The following is a 20,952-nucleotide window of genomic DNA, read 5'->3' as shown; positions in this document are numbered from 1 at the left end:
CTTCAACCGAGATAAAACGTCCAGTTTTTGCTTTTTGCTTTCAGGTTTGTTTGGTAAGTTCTGAGACTTGAGTCTTCATGTGGATGATTGGTGATGATCCGGAACTTTACATCCAGATGAAAGTTCCCAGATGGTTTGTTTCTGATTTCAGGTAAGGTGCACTCATCAGTTTTAGACCTTTGACATTTTTAAACACAATTGTAATCTTCACTGAGATGGTTTTCATTTCTTTTGACGGCAAATTTAAGAGAAAATATGTCAAATGTGCCTGTTTTATCACACTTTCATGGAATTGTTTTTTAACTCCAATATTCTATAATACTTAATACAATTAACATGTCTTTATTCAAGTAGTTTAACATAGCAAGACCCATGTAATGAAGATTTTGATGTCAAACTTAAATCTAGCATGGCATAGGTCAGCCTTTCTCTCTTGAGTAAGAGCTGACTTTGGGGTTTTCTTCCCACAATTTCAAAAACAGGCAACAGTTAACTGGACACTCTGAAGTGACTGTAGGTGTCAGTGTGACAGTGGACGGTCGTTTGTCTCTGTATATTTGTCAACCTTTGGTCCACTTATCAGCCTGTGATTGACTGGGATGTGGAAGATAAAGCAGTAGAGAATAAATGTATGAGTATTCTGTAAAATATTACAAGCATATATATATATACATATATATATTTTAGTCAACCTTTTGCTGATCTCTGTACTGATGTCAATACTTGTGAGTCTTGGCCAAGATACAGAAAAAGACAGTGATTTAGGAATAGTGTCATCACTCACTGTGTCCAGCAGAGTGCGCTCTACATTAATTACTCTGGGCAGCATCTGCAATACATGACTGTGGAGATTTCTTAAAAGTATAATGCTTGAAAATAAATGGTGACATCGTCATCTCTTTAAATATTCATCTAAAATTAAAAGAAAAGATGCAATGCTTTTATTTTGTATTTTTTTTACTGACGATGTAAAATCTTTAGTACCGGGTAAAGACATCTGTGTCCTTCATCCACACTCACTAGGAAACAAGAATACACACAGTAAAACAGAGTTTATATGTGCTTATTTATATCTGCCAATGTCCGTCTATCCATCTGTCTTCTACCGCTTATCCAAGTCGGGTCACAGGGGGCAGCAGCTTGAGCAGAGAAGCCCAGACTTCCCTCTCCCTGACCACTTCGTCCAGCTGTTCCCAGACCAGCTGAGAGTCTTTCCAGCAGGTCTCACAAGTGAGGCATTCAGGAGGCATCAAAATTTCCCAAAAATCCCCCAAAATGTATTTTCGATACCAGTTCCAAATAAACAATATCGGTCCGGATCTATTCCAAACCATTTCAAGGTCTGAAAAACACCATAAACAACAATATAAATTACATTTAAAAACTCTTATCAACATATTCCTAGCACCTGCGAGAGTCTAAGCGAAGAAACACGGAATGTTTCTTCAAGTCAAAAGTCAGTGTGCTGTTTTCTGATGGGACTTGAGGCTGGAGCGCTGGGTGAAGCACTTCCCGCACAGCGAGCACTCGTAGGGTTTCTCCCCACTGTGGACCACCGCGTGTCTGATGAGGTTGCACTGCTTCGTGAAGCTGCGGCCGCACTGCAGGCAGCTGAAGGGCTTCTCCCCCGTGTGGCTCCTCAGGTGCTCTTTGAGCTGACTGAAGCGCATGAAGCTTTTGTCGCAGTACGTGCAGCTGAACCTCTTCTCGCCGATGCCGGACCTCCACGGTGCCCTCATGCGTCTCACAAAGCTGAACCCGCTGCGGCCGTGCCCGCAGAGCGAGGAGGGCGCAGGAGGGTTTGGCGCCATCAGGTCCTCGTTCCGGTTCCTCGCGGGAGGAGCAAAGTCTCTGTCGTAGTGATGCTGCGACTGTTCAGGAATGGAGCTTTGTTCTGTGGCGTTGAGCTGAGACAAAGCGGTGAGCTCTCCATCTGCGTGCGGTCGCTTACATCCAAACGTTCTAGCTCGTCTTTTCACTTGGGTCGAGTTCACCAACACAGAATGTGGTTTTGTCGTATTGTCTAAACGCAGTCCACTTTGAGGTGTGAACCCAGCGGGACTCTGCTCAAACTGCTGCCCGTCGTAGATGAAGCTCGGATCGCCGTCGTCTCTGCACAGACTGGACAACCACAACTGATCGTCACCTTCCCCCGTCGCAGACCTTTGACCCGACTCTGTCGGCGCTGCGTTCTCGTCGGGCTCTTCCTCTCGCTCGTGTTTCACTACGAGTTCGGTCTCGTTTTGGTTTGTGTTCGGCGGCTGCTCAGGCAGACTGTTGTTGGAGAGGGCCGTCAGGGAAACCAGAGAGTCTGGGTCTGCTGGCTCTTCGGGTCCGGAGTAACAGTCCATGAAGTTAGCAGCCTGGGCAGAAGGTGACGCTTTGAAACACGGAGCTACTGAAAAACAGCAAAGAAAACACACATGATAAAAGTGACTGTATGAGGGGTTACAGGGGGATTGAATTGGATTCTAGACAATGAATGGATGGTTCTGCTTAATTGTTGCATTAGATTTATGTCAGAGGCTCTCTGGCACAACTATGATGTGTTTAAATCGGGGTTTTGTCACTAACCGTCAATATCTCCCTGCAGTTTTACCTTCTTCAGTGTGTGTGTGTGTGTGTGTGTTGGTTCTCACTCACAATCACTCAGTTTGTTCTCAGAGTTCTTCCTCCACACATCATCCTCTGCACACTCTTCTTTGATCTGTAGGTGCTCATCCTCAATTGTGGGCTCCACCACGTCTGCACACTGTAACACCAGGCTCAACATTAATACATGACACAGTGCACACTCACACACACACCTATGAGTTAGTAGTAGTTAGAAAATGGGTTACAACAAAATGTCTCACTGTTTTACAAATCAATTATAGAAAAGCAGAGATTTCATATGTCTCAAACTCTCTCAGATAAAACAAGCACGTTAAAGACATTTTATTGACTGTATGATATCAACGTATTATTGTGAAACAGCATGAAACAAGCCTGTGGCGGCCACTGTTGGTCATATTGGCAAGTGCAAGTGTGGAAGCACAAAACAGACGGACTAAAAACAATACTTCGCTCCCACTCTGTGGGGTGAAGAGACAAAGCAGTGTTGATACCTGCTGTGGTTGATCTGGATCCTCAGTCTGCATGTGTCTGTCCCAGTCTGTGCTCTGTCTCTCTTTGTTCAAAACTACTTTGACTAAAAGAGGAAACCTCTGAGCTGCTGGAGGATCGACCCCTGAGGAGGAACAACATCATATTCACATGAAACCGTGTCTTATACATTATTCAATAATTAGATTAATCAATACAAGCCAAGTTGACTTCATCCACAGTTTTTTTTGCACTTCTCGGCACAAAATATTGCGCACGCACACAACAGCTACTAAATGAAGATGGCGGCCTTTTACAAAGTCTCCCATGTTTTTAAAATCAGGTCAGATTTGACAGGCTTTATGTGCAAAAATCTGCATAAATTTACAAAAGTTATTAACAATTCATGCAGCCCGCCACTTAATATCAAGTGATAATGAGTTAATTCTGTATGTATATATACATATATTCATGTATCAGAGCTGCAACTAACGATTATTTTCGTAGTCGATTATTTTCTCTATTAATCGATGAATCGTTTGGTCCAGAAAATGTCAGGTGATGTTAAGAGACGTCGATCAGTGTTTGTCAAAGCTGGAAATGATGTTCTCGAACGTCTTTGTTTTGTTCACAAACCAAAATGATTCAGTTTTAATGATTTCTTTGTTTACGTGGAGCAAAGAAACCAAGAAAATATTCACATTTAAGAAGCTGAAACAAATCAGAAATCTTGTTTTAATCATGAAAAAAGCTTCAAACCGATTATCGATTAACAAAATGGTTGGCGATTAATTTAGTAATCGATTAATAATCGATTCATTGATTAATCGTTTCAGCTCTAATGTATATATATGTACATATATACGTGTATATATACATACACATACATATATGTATATACATATATACATACATACGTGTCATTTTGGATCATGAAAATACATTTGTATGTTAACCATTTATGGTTCCTTGTAAAAACAAACACTTTTATTTTGAAATTGAGTGGGATATCATCATAAATATTGTTATTTTGATATCCCCTACTGACCAAACTAGACCCTCCGTGACCCCGAGGTCATTTGAGTTTGAGACCCCGAGGGTTGAGTATCAACAAAGCGTCTGATGTTAAGTTCTTAATAATAAAATAATATATTCAAAGCATTTCAATAATATTGCGAATCGCCCCGCCCCGCCCCCCCAGCTCACCTCTGCTCCTCCGGGCCCTCTTCACCCTGCTCCTCCTCAGTTCTGCCTCCATCGTCTCACACTTGCTCTTGAGCAGCTCGATGTCCCTCTGACTCTGGCTCAGCTCCACACGCAGCACCGCGCAGCTGTCGTCCACGCGCCGGTTTATCTCCGCCACCGCCGCCTTGGCCAGGACCTCCATGACGGACAGCAGCTGGCTCTGGAAGCTGCAGTTCTCCATCTTGTTTCGCCTCCACCGTCCACAGACGCAGATTAACGCGTTCGCCCGTCCCGTGTAGCTCACTGTCGGGGCGAACGGTCACGCTGTCACGACGCCGTGTTTGTTTGTCGTTGTCACCGAGTAAACGATTTACTTGTTTGTTGTGTGTCGTGAATTTCTTCCGCGGAGGGAACGGACTGAGCGAGGGCTGCTCGTTGTGTCCAAAGCCGCTCTCCGTACGGGCGGTGTCACCAACTCACGATTTACACGCACCTCATTTTCGATTCTTATCAAAATATCCCATAATCATCCGCGACATGACATTTAAATGTTATTAAAAACATATATATATTAACAATCTGGTTGTTGGTGCTGCGTTGTTTCCGCCGCTCTGGGCCGCACAGTAACATAAAACAAGTTTACATCAGTAAACGCCCCGGTGACACGTCATTACCGTAATTATAATGCCATTTGCGCACCGTTCGCGCCTATAAAAAGTAGTGCCAAGTTTTCTGAAATGAGTGTGAAATCATGTGACATCTGCACTAGAAACATATGTTCAGTTAGAATTCAAATACATGTTAAAGTTGAAAAATTTACACACTGTCTATATTAAGAACCAGGAACTCACAAAGATGTAACCCACATATACTAAGAGAAAGTAAACTGTAACCACATAAAGTTGCAACACCCTTGGTCTGTACTTATGAATGTACTTTAAGTTAAAAATATATTTAAATTTTACTCATTGTAGTTCTGCCTGAGTGTTAAATCAGACTTATTTACTGTAGAATGCAGTGAAATCACCCTTTAAACAGAATAAATGAACATAGAATGTTCCAAAACTTGTGATATTTTCAATTCCGCACTCTGTTGTAGGTGTAGTGTGTGAAACGCCAGGTAATGTTATCATCGAGTTATATTCTCTGATGGTCAATGTGAAAATTCATTATCACTGAGTCTTCCTTTCTTTATGTTGAGATTTCCAGGGGTGTTTCAAGCATCTCTGAGGGCTCCATGAAAAAGGGACCTTGGGGGCCCAACTTATCCCCACACTACCCTTCTACCACCAAACGCAGAGGGGTCAAACAGACTTAGATATGTATTTCTCTGTGACGTATACCTTTTTCCAAGCACTTTTACTTTGTGTTATCATTTTAAGCTCATACATATTGACCACCTGTTACTGAACACTTGGTTTTTTCCTTCTCTTGACCAGATTAGATGCTTATTGGCCCCCAGGTCATTTTTAATTTGATCACTCATCTCCCAACTCTTTCTCTTTTTGACCATTGAATTCAAGGAGGTTGTCATTGTCCTAATTATTATCTTTGTAAATTTCAACACGCAATGGTTACACGCATGCAATAAAGGTATTCAGGTTTCACAGAATTTCAAAGTAAAAGCTCTTGTTTTTCATATGGATGATGTATACTTCCAAATAATAACATATTTGTGATGCAAATGTGTCAAAATCATATCTAAAATTAAAGTTAATCATAGTGTGGACAAGTGGTCAAAATGGCTGCTATACAAAATTCCCAATAGCTACAGAAAGATTAAATAACATGACCAACGTTTCAGTAGAGTCTACCTACAAAGAACGTAAACGTAGCACAGCACACTGTGATGATTTGTGGCTGCAACTGTCATATGTTGTATTTTGTGAGTCTTTGTTGTACTTTGTGGTTTTCTGTGAGGGCGCTTCGAGGTTCTGGTGCCTTCATACACTCTTAGAAATAAGGGTTCCAAAAGTGTCCTTCTACCAGGGCTGAGGTTCTACCTGGAACCATTTGCTTTTGAAAAACCCTTTCCCAAAGAAAGCGGTTTTCAAGGGTTCTTGGTAACACTAATGGTTCCAGTAAGAACCATTTTGATCCAGAGAACCCTTTAAAACCCCTTTCCTGAATAAAGGGTTTTAAAAGGGTTCTTGGTGGAACCCTGCAAAAGGGTTCTCCTATGAGGAAAAGCCGAAGAACCTTATATGGTTCTGCTTAGCACTTTATTTTATTTTATTTCTAAGAGTGCAGTACTCACTGAGTACTCCACATGGTTCCTTAGTTTATGGGCACATTTTGTCTTTAGGCTTCAGTTGAACTGACCTTTACGGAGCTTGACCTGCCTTGACACAATCGCAGCAGATAAAGGGAAATAGACTGAATGCACAGATACACTGAACCAGTTTCTCTGCACTGACTGACTGACTGAGCAGAGGCGGAGAAACTGCAAGCCACATACGAAGAGAAAGCACAAGAAAAGGATAGACACTCAGGAAGTTGACAGGGGAAGTTTGGTGGTTTCTTGCGTCATCATTTTGTGCTGCTTCTTGCGTGCCGATGCAGAGAGAAGGTAGGAACGCGCTTGCATTTGCCTCCTAACTTGTGTCTTTACTCAACTTTTTACCCCTCGAAAAGTACTCCTCTGAAGGCGAAAGAGTAGCGAGGGATGCTGGAGGAAAGGGGAACAGTGGCAGGTGGCAGGAAGATGGAGGGGGGGATGGTGGAGTGAGTTTGAATGCATGTATGAGTTTGTATGCTCAGGCTTCAACTTCCGCTGCAGTGAAAGAAGGGCCACATTGGCCATGACAGGCAAGGCAAGGCAAGGCAGACGGACTGGGCCCGGAAAACAAAGTCAGTCCTCAGGTCACAGCTGAGAATGGATGTTTACGGAGGGTCAAACAGCTCAGAGAGAGAGAAGTTATGATGTGACTGACTGGACGGAGACATTTACAGCCTCATTTCACTGAATAGGAGAAGTATGGAGGCAAGGGTGTGGCCTTTTATTCGAAAACATAAATTGAGGTGATCAGGGGGGAAGTGGAGAGCCACTGACGGAGCACTCGGTGCCATTTGTTTTTTTGTTTCTTTTTGAATGAGGTTGTTCTGCAGCACAGCAAAAACCTGTTTGTTATTTCTGCTTTTGCAGGGTGGAAGAGAAATAAAAAACCCAAACATGTCCTTTATACGTTAACGTACAAACTCGGAAGCAGCCAACAACATGCACTGAAGTCAAGGAAACTGGAGCAGCAGCAGCAGCAGCAGCAGCAGTTGGAGAACGGTCAAATCTGTTGAAATGAGCACAACCTCTACAGAGTCACTGTCATGTTAGCAGAGTCGGTCAACTCATCAGCCAGAAAGTCAGAGTGAAAGAAAGTCCAGGTCGTCGAGCCGGTCTGAATGTGAGGTGGAAACAGCAAACAGGAAGCGATGCGGAGAGTCCGGAGAAAAGGGGGCAACAAAGAGAAGGTGTTTGGATGTGATCTGCTGGAGCACCTGAACGCCTCCTCCCAAGAGAGTAAGTAAACGGCCTCCATCACACAAAATAACAGATCTACAATAAACACTATGTTGTGCATATAAATGACAATGCACTCTCAACATGACATCTGAATTGTAATAGTGGCTTTATAGATATGCATTTTCTTTGTTTAACGATAAAGTGTTACTTTCAGTGGTTTTGTGAATATTTGATCAAGTAAATCTTAAACTGATTCAAAGGCGTCAAACCACATGTGGACCACTGAATATCATGTTATAATGTAAACACGACTCATGACTTCACCTTCTTCAGCGAGTGTGGCCGAGGTGATAGCATAGATTATAGACAGAATATGATATATATGTTTTTATAACAGTAATAATGAGACATTCGGTTGTAATTATCCCATTATTAAATGCACTACATTCAACATAAACTACACACACACACATATGTTTGTTTGGTGTTTTAATGACAGTTGTGCGCATTCTTCTTTATGTAATTTTTTGATATAATAGATTCATTCGGCATCAGAAATTATGTTTTTATAGTGAGCTATATTATTCAATATCAAAACAAGCACCTTTACTGAGAAATTTTGTAAAATATTGTGAATATCTTAACCGCAATGTCATGTTGGAATATTGTCTTTTCATTTTAAGCTCATGCTACTGAACAGTTTCCCCCCTCTTTTTAACGAAATGTCTACATTTTAGCTAGCTAGCTAGCAAGCAAGCTATCTATTTAGCTAGCTAGAAGGCTATAATTTTAACGAGTGAGCAAGCAGGCTATCTATTAAGCTAGTTAAACAGCTATAATCTTTAGCTAGCTAGCAAGCTATTATCTATCTATCTATCTATCTATCTATCTATCTATCTATCTATCTATCTATCTATCTATCTATCTATCTATCTATCTATCTATCTATCTATCTGATTTGTGTCACAGTCCCTCAGGTGTTGCGATGCTGCAGTGAATTTTTGGAGCATCATGGCATCGTGGATGGAATCTACAGGTTGTCTGGAGTGTCGTCCAACATACAGAAACTAAGGCAAGTTTTGTGTTTGTTCGTATGTCTTTGAACCCGTGTGTGTAAATGAACACTCCAAACTCTATGTTATATTCAGCTGTTTATTCGCTTTCGTTTTCGTTATTTTTCTGATTCGCCTACAACCAGGGGTGAGTTTGAGGGAGACGGGAACCCAGACCTGAACAAGGATGTGTACCTGCAGGACATCCACTGTGTCAGCTCTCTGTGTAAAGCTTATTTCAGAGAACTGCCCAACCCTCTGCTCACATACCAGCTGTACGACAAGTTTGCTGTGAGTAGCAGAGCCATTCGTGGCTCCATCTTGTATTAAATTTGTTTTTTTAAAGCTCCATTTTCCCACTGAACATGTATGGATGTGTTGTTTACAGCTGCCTACTATATCTGCTGTATATTTAAATTGTGCTGGAATAAAATATTGTCTGTGTCACAGGAGGCTGTCGCCCTCCAGCTAGAGGAGGAGAGGCTGGTGAAGATCAGAGATGTCCTGAAGGAGCTGCCAACGCTACATTACAGGTATTTGTGCTGCAGCTGTGACTGTGCTGCAGCTGTGACTGTGATGCACCTGCATCATATATGAAAGACATAGATTAAAAGCCATTTTGCTTTTCATGAGCCTGTGAAGCACATACACTAACGTATGTAGCCTTCAGTTAGCATCAAACCTCAAAACATGCCAAAATGGCCACCTCTGTAGAGCTGATCCAGATCCTGATATAAATATGAAAGGCTCCTTCTGGCTAATGAAAAACAAACATTCATAAGATTATACGATTGTTTTATATTTCATTTCTGTCAGATGAACGTGATGTCAATTCACTTTAACATTACGTACTGGACCTTTAAATCTCTTAAACCGTCTTCCCTTCAGGACTCTGGAGTTTCTGATGCGTCATCTCGTCAGAATGGCTTCATATTCCTCAGAAACCAACATGCACTCCAGGAACCTGGCCATAGTCTGGGCCCCCAATCTGCTCAGGTGAGCTAATGTTTTTCTTCATCTTTCTGTCTATTAACATTCTTTCTGCTGTGTATTTTAGTTATAAGTCACTAAAAAGTCTATTAACGTGTATGTAAAGGTCAAAGGACATCGAGGCGACCGGGTTTAATGGTACGGCAGCCTTCATGGAGGTCAGAGTTCAGTCCATCGTGGTGGAGTTCATACTCACACACGTCCCTCAGCTGTTTCCTGAACAAGGTCAGACACACACACACACACACACACATTCACACACAACCAAGTGCCTAAACCTGAATCTAATCCTAACCCTGAAACCCCTTCCTCTTCCATAATCAGGTGTATCCAGCGAGAGGAGGAAGTCCCTCCCCTCCCCAACCACTGCACCCAATCGGGACGAAGCATTTTTCAAGCCCGTTCCCTCTCATCCTGTCAACTTTGGAAACATCAGTCCAGGGGATGGACCTCTGCCCATAAGACCCTACCATGCAATTATTGAAGGCACAGACAAGTAAGTAGATCGTAGTAGATAGAATGTTCATGATAATAGTTAAGGACTAATGCACGTGTCATGTGACCGTGGTAAAGCAGGCTGATATGACATCAGCGGAGTTATAAAACAGTTTTCTCAGGTTCTCTGTGACTTGTTCACCTCAGGAGGAAAGGATCTCTCAAAGGCAGGAAGTGGATGTCCATATTCAACATCGGAGGACGATTTCATGACCCACGAAGAAGACACAAAAACTCAACGACTAAAGGTACAAAATCTTCTTCTTTAGTATTGTATTTATTGACCAGAATCCTCTACTAGTGTTCATTTTATTGGCCATTGCTTTTTTCAAAAAATATATTTTATGTTATTGTTTCAGAGAAAGACAGGTCTGCTCTGAGACCGGCACGGAGCATGGACTCCCTCAGCACGCAGCCATATCCACATGAAGGTGCTGCTCCTCTCACACAAATCACACCTTAACCCAAACATACATAACCCAAAAATTGACACCACTGAGGTGACTAATCTGCAGTTTTTATTGAGTAATTCTTACTCAGGTGTGCAAAAAGTGAGATTAACATCTAATCTACAGTGCCTCAATCTGAGCAGAAATACTAAAAAGACTTATACACTACTGTTCAAAAGTTTGGGGTCACTTTTTTCCAATGAATATAACATGAAATGAATCAGAAATACACTACAAGTGCAAACATCTGGTTTTTAATGGAATATGTACATAGGTGTATAGAGGCCTATTTCCAGTGTTCTAATGGTACATTGTGTTTGCTAATCGCATTAGAAGGCTATTGGATGATTAGAAAACCCTTGTGCAGGTACACAAAATTAAGAATATAATGCCAAATGTTCATATTTAAATGTACATTTTGAGAAAACATACCTAGGAATGATTCATTGGTTAAAATTATATATAAAATGTCAACCCAATCTATAGCAAAACAAGAGAGGAAAAATGTCTGTTTTGTTTTGTAAAACTCACAATTCTGTCTTTTAAATTCCAGGCTCCAGGACTCCTTCACAGCTCCCGCCCCCCACCAAAACGTCCCCCCTCATCGCCCCCTCCCCACAGGCAGGCTCAGAAGTGGGATTAGGGCGCAGTGAATATGCTGTGACGTATCGCAGGGGCACAGGGTTAGTAACAGGAGGGACCCAGGGCACATACACCGCTCTGGACCCTGAGGGTTTAGGGGTCGTAGGCAGCGAGGCCGTCCAGTCCAGATCCCCGGGACTCTCCACCAAAACGGGGCGACGAGCAGCCATGCACATCACGGGGCCCACCATGGTTACTGTGCCACTACACATCACCTCTAACCTGGCTTTAGGAGTGCTGCAAGGGGGTGGAAGTGACAGAGTCATCCACCGTGGCAGGGATAAAGACGGAGGGGACAAGGAGGTAGAAGGGAAGGTGGAGGGGAAAGAAAGCAGAGAGACGGAAATAAAGGTAAAGGGAGGAGGGAAGGTTAGGGAGGAGGAGGCAAATGTGGACGTGGTAGGTGAGGAAAAGGGTGAAGGAGCAAAGGCGGAGAAGGAGAAGGAAGACGAGGAGGAGGTGAGAAAAGATGATAGATGGAAGCTGGAGCTGGCTGCAGGTGCAGGTGTGTCCAGAGAGCAACAAGCCAAAAGGAACAACTCCAACACAAAAGATGAAGCTGCTGCAAATATTTACCAGGATGATGATTGCAGCAGTGACTACATGGGTAAATTCACCTGGTTCATACTTGAATTAATAAGATTGAAACTTTATATTAACTCATAAGCATTTTTTTGTCCAAACTGGAAATAAAAGCTGGTGCAGATATTCAAAAGTTTGAACTGTAGTTATCCCCACGCTGCACTTAAAGCTCTAGTGAGTAACTTCAGTTCGGGCCCAAACCGTGGGTGATTTCGCTCTCGCCCTGAAAGTAACAAAGATTGATTTGAACTAGTGCTGGGCACTAGGTTAGCGCACGTTAACGCATGACGCGTTTCCATGACGACTGACCGGAAAAAGACGCGCTTGACATCATGTTTACGTGCCGCGACACCGGAGTCCAGGCACCGTTTACCAGCTCCGTTAGCGCGCCGTCAGTCGAACTGGAGTGGTCTGTTTATTAAACGAAAAAAGAGCAGCGCTACAAAGAACCAGTGTATCTGTGGTACTGCATATGTGCCTCTGTTTTTAAAGTTAAGCGTTACTTTAGTGACTCATTTGAACAATGTCACACGCGTCGTATGTTAACGTTGACACCGTTTACCGCCGTTAACGTGCCCAGCACTACTTTTTGGTCACTGTCCTGCAACAATTACTGAATGAAAACTTGTTTGGTTTGTTCATGACGTTCATTCACAGACATGAAAGGGATGGAAGAAGATGATCCTGTGCCAGCTGACACTCAGCCTGAAGACACTGATGCTCCTGATTTCCCCAACTCCACTGAGGTGGGGGACGAAGACCAGGAGCTGTTTGGCTACGTTCAGGACAGCTTTGAATTCCTGGACCATATGGACTGCAGCAGCTCCTACCAGGTTTGTGTTGCTCCAGCTGTTCCAGGCTCAGCTTTGTACATTAACACAACTCTTTTATTTATTCCATCCTCTGTCTGTCTTCTGTTCCTCCTCAGGTGCACGAGTTCTCCGTGGAACCCCCTGGACACTCGGATGACGAGTATGAAGTCATGGTGCACGGTCAGGATCCTCAGCATCCTGCGGATCTACAGACACATCAACCACACGCCGAGTTAAAGCCACACAGGCCGCTCAGCCTCGACCTCCACAGCAGACACACTAAATCCCTCAGCTTGCCTTACATGACCTCACCTGTCCACGGACCGGAGGAGTCTTCCTCTGAAGAGGAGGATCTGCGGGACGACAGTATTGATGACGATGATGATGATGATGATTATGGCAGCACAGAAGACGAGAGCATGTTTATGAAAAGCCTTCCCGCTGATTTCTTTTTCAACGATCTGAGTCGGTTTGAACTGGAAAACGATTCGCGAAACGGTTCCACGATCGAAGAAACCAAGCACAGCGAGGAGACGACGGGACAAACTAATGGAGATCAGACACAAGGGGGAAAATATGAGGACGGACTGGAGGAGGAAAAGGTCGTGAAGAAGGAAGAGGAAAATGCACACAATGAGCAACAAGATGAACCGGAGGAACATTTAGACGCAAGGTATCGGCCACATTCAGCACAGAAGCTACATTTCATGTCTTATCTGGGCTGATGCTTTTAGAAAATATGAATTTTATTTAAAACTACTAATTTAGCTAAATTTAAAGGGATAATACTTACCTTCTGTGTGCGCTTGTGTCCGACTCAAATCGAGCTAGTCTTAGTCAGACTAACATACATGGATAATGCAATTCATAGTCCGATTACTCCTGCATGTATATGCTGAGTCAGACCGGACTTCCACCAACTTTTCCTCCCGCCTTTGACTCTGAAGCAGAAGGAAACAACATATAGATGCCTTAGTCGGACTAACATACCTGGATAATGTGATTCATAGTCTGATTATTCCTGCAGGTATAAGCACAAGAGTCATGCTCCATTTAGTTTGTATCACCAATAACATGTACAGCAGGTACGAAGCATTCAGAACCACAGCACCATCCATCTTGCCGTGCACTTTTTGTTTTTCTGTGACCTAAAAGGTCAACAGGAAACTGATTCAATTTGCAGACACTTATAGAGAGACATAGCGCCACCTACGGAGGCAGAGTAAGACGTACACGGCCAATAAGTTGATCTTCTCCTCCGCATGTATACTGGGACTCGGCAAGTTGTCCTTTTGCCGTTCTTAGTCGGACTATGAGGTCAATTAAACTGTGCGTGTAAACAGGGACTGATAGAATCCTCGAATTCAGCCACTAAAGAAAATATATTATAATTGAAGGCGCCATATGTAAGAATGTGGCCAAAAACAGTTACTGCACTCAAATTCAAAATACCGAGGTCTTTTAGGTTTCGTTTTCGCCGCCATTTTAGCTCAGACGTAACTGGCCACCCGTGGTTGCTCGGCAGCTGAGACTCTACTGACTGCAATGATTGGTAGACGGTGGTAGGTGGCGCCACAAGCCAAAACATGATTTCAAAACATAAATATGATTTGTGGTCCGCAAAGTTTTTTTTAATGCAAATATTTTGGCTGTACTGTTGTTGTTGGTGAGTTCAGTTTGTCATATGAACATTATTCCTGAGTCTCTGTGACATATTAGGAGGATTTTATGGACAGTTGCTTTAGATTTATTGCATATTGCACCTTTAACTGTATGTCTGCTTACCTTCATGACATCTTCGGAATCCTTTCGCTGTTAAAAGTCAAATGTTTCTATTTGTCATCCATTTCCAGCACAGCAACAGAGGACGATGAGGGACAAACAGACGGAGAGAAGCCTCCAACTCCACAAACACACTGCTGTGTCGAGTTTCCACTGCCGAGCAGTGACGAATTACAGATTATTGAGTTTGACGAGGAGGAGGAGGAGGAGAATGTGGATGATGGTGGTCCTCCTGCTCATGATCACGAGGAAGAGGAGTCCAGCGGACTTCAGTGTGATGGAGAGGAAACGACAGAGGGACACAATGACGACGGGGAGGATACAAGTGTGTGCGCAGACATGATTTGTCAAGAAAGTGATGAGAATCTGATCGAACGTCCTGCTTTAGGAGGACAGGGAGGAACGGCTGAGGAGAAAGGTGAAGAAAAGATGCAGGAAGCTGCTTGTGGCGGCGGAATTTGGGAGCAACTTGAGGACGTTGTGTGTGAGGTGATAGAGGATGAAGAAAGCGAGCTCGGTCAGAGGGAGGCTGTCGCTGGAGGGGGGGATGAACGGAGACTGGATGATTCACTTGAAGGAGGTGGGACAAACGAGAGAGAAGTTAGAGTAGAGGCAGAGGAGCAACCAGAACCAGAGATGCAACAAGACTTCAAAGAAAATGAGACGTGTTTACCCGAGACGAGAGAACCTAAAGAAGCAATTCAAGGGAACGACGAGGCACAGTGTCACAGCGATGTGGTTAGAAAGGAACGACAGGATGAGGAGGACAGATGTGATGAGAGGTTTAAACAGCAAAAAGAGCCAGAGGTTGTGAAAGTGAAGTGCGAGGAGAGAGGAGGCGTGGGGAGGAAGCTGGTGATCTCCAAACACCCGAAGATCTACCAGGTGAAAGCTGTGCCGATCGTTCCACCGAAGCCTCAGCACTGCAAACTTACTGCTCTGAGCCTGCGGCAGCAGCATCATCATCATCAGCAGCAGCAGCAGCAGCAGCAGCAGCAGCAAAGAGACAGAGGAAGCAGAGAAATCCCAGCCGTCGTCCTGGCAGAGCAGGAAAAAGTTTGCGACGCAGCAGATCACGGGGGGAGAGATGGAGGAGGGGCCGAGAGGGAGCGGAGGAGGGAGACGAGGGACGAAGGCGCCACGAGGGACACGAGCAGAAACAGTCCCCTCAGCATGTGTTTCGACGAGGCCGTCGCTATAGCAACCCTGAGGCGAGGCAAGGAGAGGGAGTCCGAGAAGGAGAAGGAGAGGCAGAGAGAGTGGGCAGGTGACGTGTAGTCCGTTTGTTGACTTAAACCGATTACCGTGTACAAACTCCGTTCCTGCACGTCACATATAGAAGGAGACTGAATTTTTACTCTCTCTCTTTATTGTATCAGATTATTATTTCACTTTAAATCACAACAATAGTTGTGTCGATGAAACTTTGAGATGCTGAAGTGTTCTTTTCAGCCACATATTTTTATTTTTTATCTTTATTGACTGTCAAGACTGTGGCGAGGAGCGAGGGTTGAGATGCAGCTGTGATAACTGGTTTTTTTCAATAAAACTTGAAGCAAAGGTTGGATTAAGGTAAATGTCCCACAAAAACACACAAAACATCCCACCATTGGATAATACAGATTTTAAAAAAGCCACCTCATATCTTATTTCTGTTTGCACTATATGTGTATATACAGTATTAGTATATGTATATATATATATATATATGTGTTTTCACAGTATTTGTATAAAGGATGTATGTGGTTGGATGGTTAAAAAAAGCAGGGATGGTTTCATTTTTAGAGAAATATAATGTGGGCATTTTTGAATTATGTGAATAAAGTGATGTTTCCAAGCTAGTGTTTTTTTGTTTGTTTTTTTTAACTAATTTTAAATGTTAAATTTATGGGAATAGGATCCAATCACCTTCCCCAATCCTAAGTGTATTTAAAGTACATTTAAAAGGCTTATTATACACTTATACAAAATAGGAAGTACATTATATTTCTGCCAGTATTTGCACCGTAAATCGTATACACTTGGCCTTTATCACAGCCTTATTCTTTAGCTTTATTCATTGCATCCGTGTCCATGCACTGATAAAGGTAAAGATGTAAATTAAAATAATCAATAAAAATAAACCAATTTTGATTGGCGACGAGTAAAAACATACACTGAAGGCTGTTACTAGATTTGGGACGAACTCTCTCTTCTCTATGAAGCTCTTTAAAAAGTAAAAGAAAACATATTTAAATATCTTTTTCTAAATCCTTGCCCTTTAAATATCTCTCTTCATTAAATTAAATCATTTTCTGGAAGCATAATATAGTACATAAGGTGCTATTTAATTCTAAGTAACCCTTGTGTGTTTGTATTGACATCAAGGCGCTATTCTCGTGTATCACCGGTAGGAGGCGGTAAACTGCTAAACTGTGCTCAGAGCGACGGAGAAGAAGCAGAAGAAGAAGAAGAAGAAAAACATTAAAACAAATAGCTGGAAAACATTTCTCGCTTCACCTCAGAAGCTCCAGCCGCTGAACGCAGCGTGAATTCAGCTCCCCCGGGACCACGACTTGAACTCGGCAGGATGTCGTTCCCCTCCGCGTTCGGCTCTCAGGTCGCTGTCATCATGGACGTGCTCGCCAAAGCTGCGGTGGCCGAAATAACGAAGCTGGTGGAGGAGGGGACTGTGGTCCTGCGCCTGGAGATGTGTCGGAAGGACAACGAGATCCAGGAGCTGCAAAGAAGTTTGAAGATGATGGAGGTCGAACTGTGTCAAGCTCAGCAGGGAGAAGCGGAGAGACGAGCTGCGGAAGAGAAGCAGGAGCAGATCACTGTGGGGACGCAGTGCTCCTCCAAAGGTCTGTCACACCAGGCTTCATTCAAAAAGACGCTCATTCACGACTCAATCACTTCTATGCGTCATGGCTTAAGTCGTAAGACAAAAGTAAAGAGTGTCACAAAATTGCTGTTTTCTTCTCTTAGAATCGGCTTAATATTAACTTAAATTATTTCAATCCAGTTTAGACTATTAGACTGATTAGTACAATCTAAATTATTGATTAACTTCAGGCTCTTACTGTGTTGACATTTGGAAACAGGGCTGCATTAAACCCCATTTTAAAAAGCTTTAGATTAATTACATGCACAGTTAAGAGTGGGCAATTATTTAGTAACACTATATATTGCATTATAACTTTATTCAGTAGCAATAAAACAAAAATACCTATACATATATCAATGTTAATACATGGCACCTTTTTGTATAATACATATTTTTACAGGTTTTTTTTTTTTTGTGTCAGTGTCATTTTAAAACAGGCCTAAGGAACTGAATGTTAGTTCAAATAATTGTTCAATTTTAAGACAAAGTGTGTAATTCTGAAAAATGTGTGTGTATGCAGGTATATGAGAATATTGGTGTTTAGACTGTACACAGTGTTCCTTTTTTTATCTCTGAAAAGCCCAGCCATGGACGTGTGGATTTGGGGATTAGGCAGATTTGGGTATTAGACAAATTGGAGTCATGATCTTAAAAGCAAATATTAAAAGTAGAACGTTGCTGTGTGATGGAATAATAAATGAATATCACCATGTCTTGAATCTCATCCAGTGAACCAGGCAAGTAAATAGCCGTTGGGCTGTACCGTTGGGAGTTAATAATTGTGTTCTTCTTTTGTTAACTTGAAATTTAATTTTAATTGACTTGTATTTACAGATGCAAAAGAAGAGGCGCCGACGAGGTGTGCCAGGTACTCGCGACTACAGCCTGAGGACTCTGAAGACGACGATGGCATGAGGCTCACGGTGAAACACGAACTGGCGGAGAAACTAACAGTCCAGGAAACGACAAACGACGCCGCCACTGCAGCGGCGAATGTTTGCTTTGATGCGGCGGAGCGAGCCGAGCCGATCTGGCCTCCGGCTTCTTGTGGCATGTTTGAGAAAAGCTCGGCAGCAGCAGTGCAGCAGCAGCAGCAGCACATGCAGATGTTCCCGTCCTACAGTGAGCAGTTTTCCACTCACGGAGATGCACAATACTCCTATAACTCTGCACCTGCTGCAGCAGCAGAGGAAGGTGCAGACGATTCGTTCAGCGTGCCGATAAAAGTAGAGGAAGACGTTCAGCCAAGCTGCATGGGAAGTTCTTCTTCAGGGTCTTTTCACGATGAACCATTGAGCCACATGCCACACCCTGTAGTCAGTGAGAACAGCTATCTGCAGCCTGCTCCCCAACAGGCCAGGCTGTCGCCAAACCTGCCTCATGTGCAGAGGCCCAGCGCGGACACTCACGGTCACGTCCACAGCATGAGCAACCTGCGCGTGAAGCGCCTCATAAATGTGTGGAGGGCAAATCAGAAGCTCTTCACCTGCTCTTTCTGCAACAAGAGTTTCCCTCGCTTGTCTCAGCTGGAGGAGCACAAGGCAACTCACCAAACCTTCAAACCCTTCAGGTGCCTCGAGTGCGGCAAGTCTTTCACCCAGAAGACACGGCTGAAGTCGCACCAGAGCGTGCACACGGGAGAGCGGCCTTTTAGCTGCAAAATCTGCGGCAAGATGTTCTCCAGGCAGGACAACTGCATGAGGCACGAACGCTTCCACAGCGGCCTGAAGCCGTACAGCTGTGGGCAGTGTGGAAAGAGCTTCACGGTGCTCTCTAACCTCCGAATGCATCAAGATATTCACCTGCAAGGAAGGTAGCGCTCAGTGACACTCTCAAGACTTTCTGCCTCAATTATACAGTACATATATATATATATTTTTTCTTGCCAGTGTGCTTGGAGAGTTGTCGTGCATATGACCTTCCCTGCAGTTTGTTTTGGCAGCCGATCTTGGTAGGTGGTTGTTGGCTTAATACTCGTTATAAACACTGTGTACACACACACACGTCAAAAGAGCTCCACGGGGCTGTTAAACCAGAAACACTGTGGCCACACCTCGTTCTTTTATACAGTCTGAATACTTTACCCGGTGGATGCTAATAAAAAAAGAAGAAGAAAGGGAGCGTTAGGGTTATATGTTGTTCTTTAATGGTTTCAGACCCTCGCTGCCTTACACGTCACAGCCATGTATCCGCTGGTCACATTGTAGGCCAGTGGAGTGTCCTGTAAGAGACACTTTTACCAACTTATTTGATTTTGAGACAAATATAGGTGCAAGTAACGATTATTTTCTTAATAGATTAATCGTTTGGTCCATAAAATGTTATAAAATGACGATCAGTGTTTGTCAAACCTGGAAATGTTGATGTTGTCGAATGTCTTGTTTTTGTCCACAAACCAAATGATTCAGTTTGAATGATTTATTTGTTATGTGGAGCAAAGAAAAGAGCTAAAACAGTCAGAAATCTTGTTTTAATCATGAAAATCTTCAAATCGATTATCGAAATTGACCAAATTTAACCAAATAAATTTAGTAATCGATTAATTGTTTCAGCTCTAGAGACAAAGCAGGTGGGTGCAGTCGTGATGATCGAAGTGTGTCAGGGCTGGACGCAAGTGCAGGAACCTATGCATTTATGTTGTTTGGCTGCAACTGACGAGTACTTTCACAAACGTTCATTTTCTCTATTTATCAATAAGTTGTTTTTGGGTCCTTAGAATTTAAGAAAAAGAGTTAAGCAAATACAAAAACATACACACAGAGTCCTGGCTCTGGTCAATCTTCACTTTGCTTTGATAAATTTGCTCCAAAAAAAGAAAACAAGTTGCATTGTACTTTTTTATTTTTAGTTGAGTAAACGGTAGCCTGGCTTCTGTCAAATGAAGCAGAACTTATCTATTTCAAGATAAAGAACTGATGTCATCAGACTTCTTCTCAAGGTGTTTCAATCCATTACCACAACACCCCTCCCCTCCCCAGCTGGTGGGTCAGCAGCAGCCAGCAGATGGCTGTTCCTCCCCTGGTGCTTGTGGCATGTGTGGTGGTGGTGGTGGTCTTTTCCTGGTCTTCTCCAAGATATCTGCGATTACTGTGAGCACCTGGATGTGCTGCTTCCTTTACCTCCCCTGGGTCAGTCAGCCAGGATGTGGTACAATTCTGTACCACAATTATTGTTATCATTACTGGTGTGGATCAAGAGTGGGTCAGCCGATGGAATAAGCAAAACTGGAGTAAGTATATATGTATATACAAACATGTGTATATATATATACGTATAATATGTGTGTATATATGTATGGATATGTATAACTATATTTATATTTATATTTATATATAAATGGCCATTTTGTTGGTGCCTGAACTCAAAATCATAAAACGTGCACTATGCTTGTATTATTTCAATCATTATTTGCATTTGTTAACTTGTGTCCTCACTTGTCATTAATTTAATTGTAAATTCTATGAATAAATTAGTAAAATTATTATTTTTTTTTATTATTATTATTTTGTAAAGAAAAGTTGAATTTGGTCAACTTTTCCTGAAGTAAACTCGATTG

At 42.8% G+C, this 20,952-nt stretch overlaps 3 protein-coding genes across 3 annotated transcripts; 2 read left to right on the top strand and 1 right to left on the bottom strand.

The window, feature by feature from the left end:
* Positions 1–1,457: 1,457 nt before the first annotated feature.
* Positions 1,458–4,510, bottom strand: LOC310926735 (uncharacterized protein; the record flags this gene model as incomplete). Its single annotated transcript, XM_083888922.1, has 4 exons — positions 1,458–2,398; positions 2,644–2,752; positions 3,108–3,229; positions 4,291–4,510. 4 exons carry the CDS (start codon positions 4,508–4,510, stop codon positions 1,458–1,460), a joined length of 1,392 nt encoding a protein of 463 aa, XP_083745048.1.
* A 3,185-nt stretch (positions 4,511–7,695) lies between these two features.
* LOC310926734 (uncharacterized protein) lies at positions 7,696–15,801 on the top strand (the record flags this gene model as incomplete). Its single annotated transcript, XM_083888921.1, is given in 14 exon segments — positions 7,696–7,783; positions 8,696–8,807; positions 8,925–9,069; positions 9,229–9,311; positions 9,667–9,774; positions 9,875–9,993; positions 10,093–10,264; positions 10,411–10,511; positions 10,623–10,694; positions 11,266–11,961; positions 12,594–12,769; positions 12,865–13,421; positions 14,602–15,757; positions 15,760–15,801. Coding segments are annotated over 14 exon segments (3,627 nt in total).
* A 1,298-nt stretch (positions 15,802–17,099) lies between these two features.
* On the top strand, positions 17,100–19,213 carry LOC310926733 (uncharacterized protein; the record flags this gene model as incomplete). Its single annotated transcript, XM_083888920.1, has 2 exons — positions 17,100–17,373; positions 18,231–19,213. 2 exons carry the CDS (start codon positions 17,100–17,102, stop codon positions 19,211–19,213), a joined length of 1,257 nt encoding a protein of 418 aa, XP_083745046.1.
* Between the last annotated feature and the right edge of the window lie 1,739 nt (positions 19,214–20,952).

The sequence above is a fragment of the Microchirus variegatus genome (genome assembly GCF_963457635.1).
Source record: "Microchirus variegatus genome assembly, chromosome: 5".
Classification (NCBI taxonomy): domain Eukaryota; kingdom Metazoa; phylum Chordata; class Actinopteri; order Pleuronectiformes; family Soleidae; genus Microchirus; species Microchirus variegatus.
This window is presented reverse-complemented; position numbering and strand designations above follow the sequence as displayed.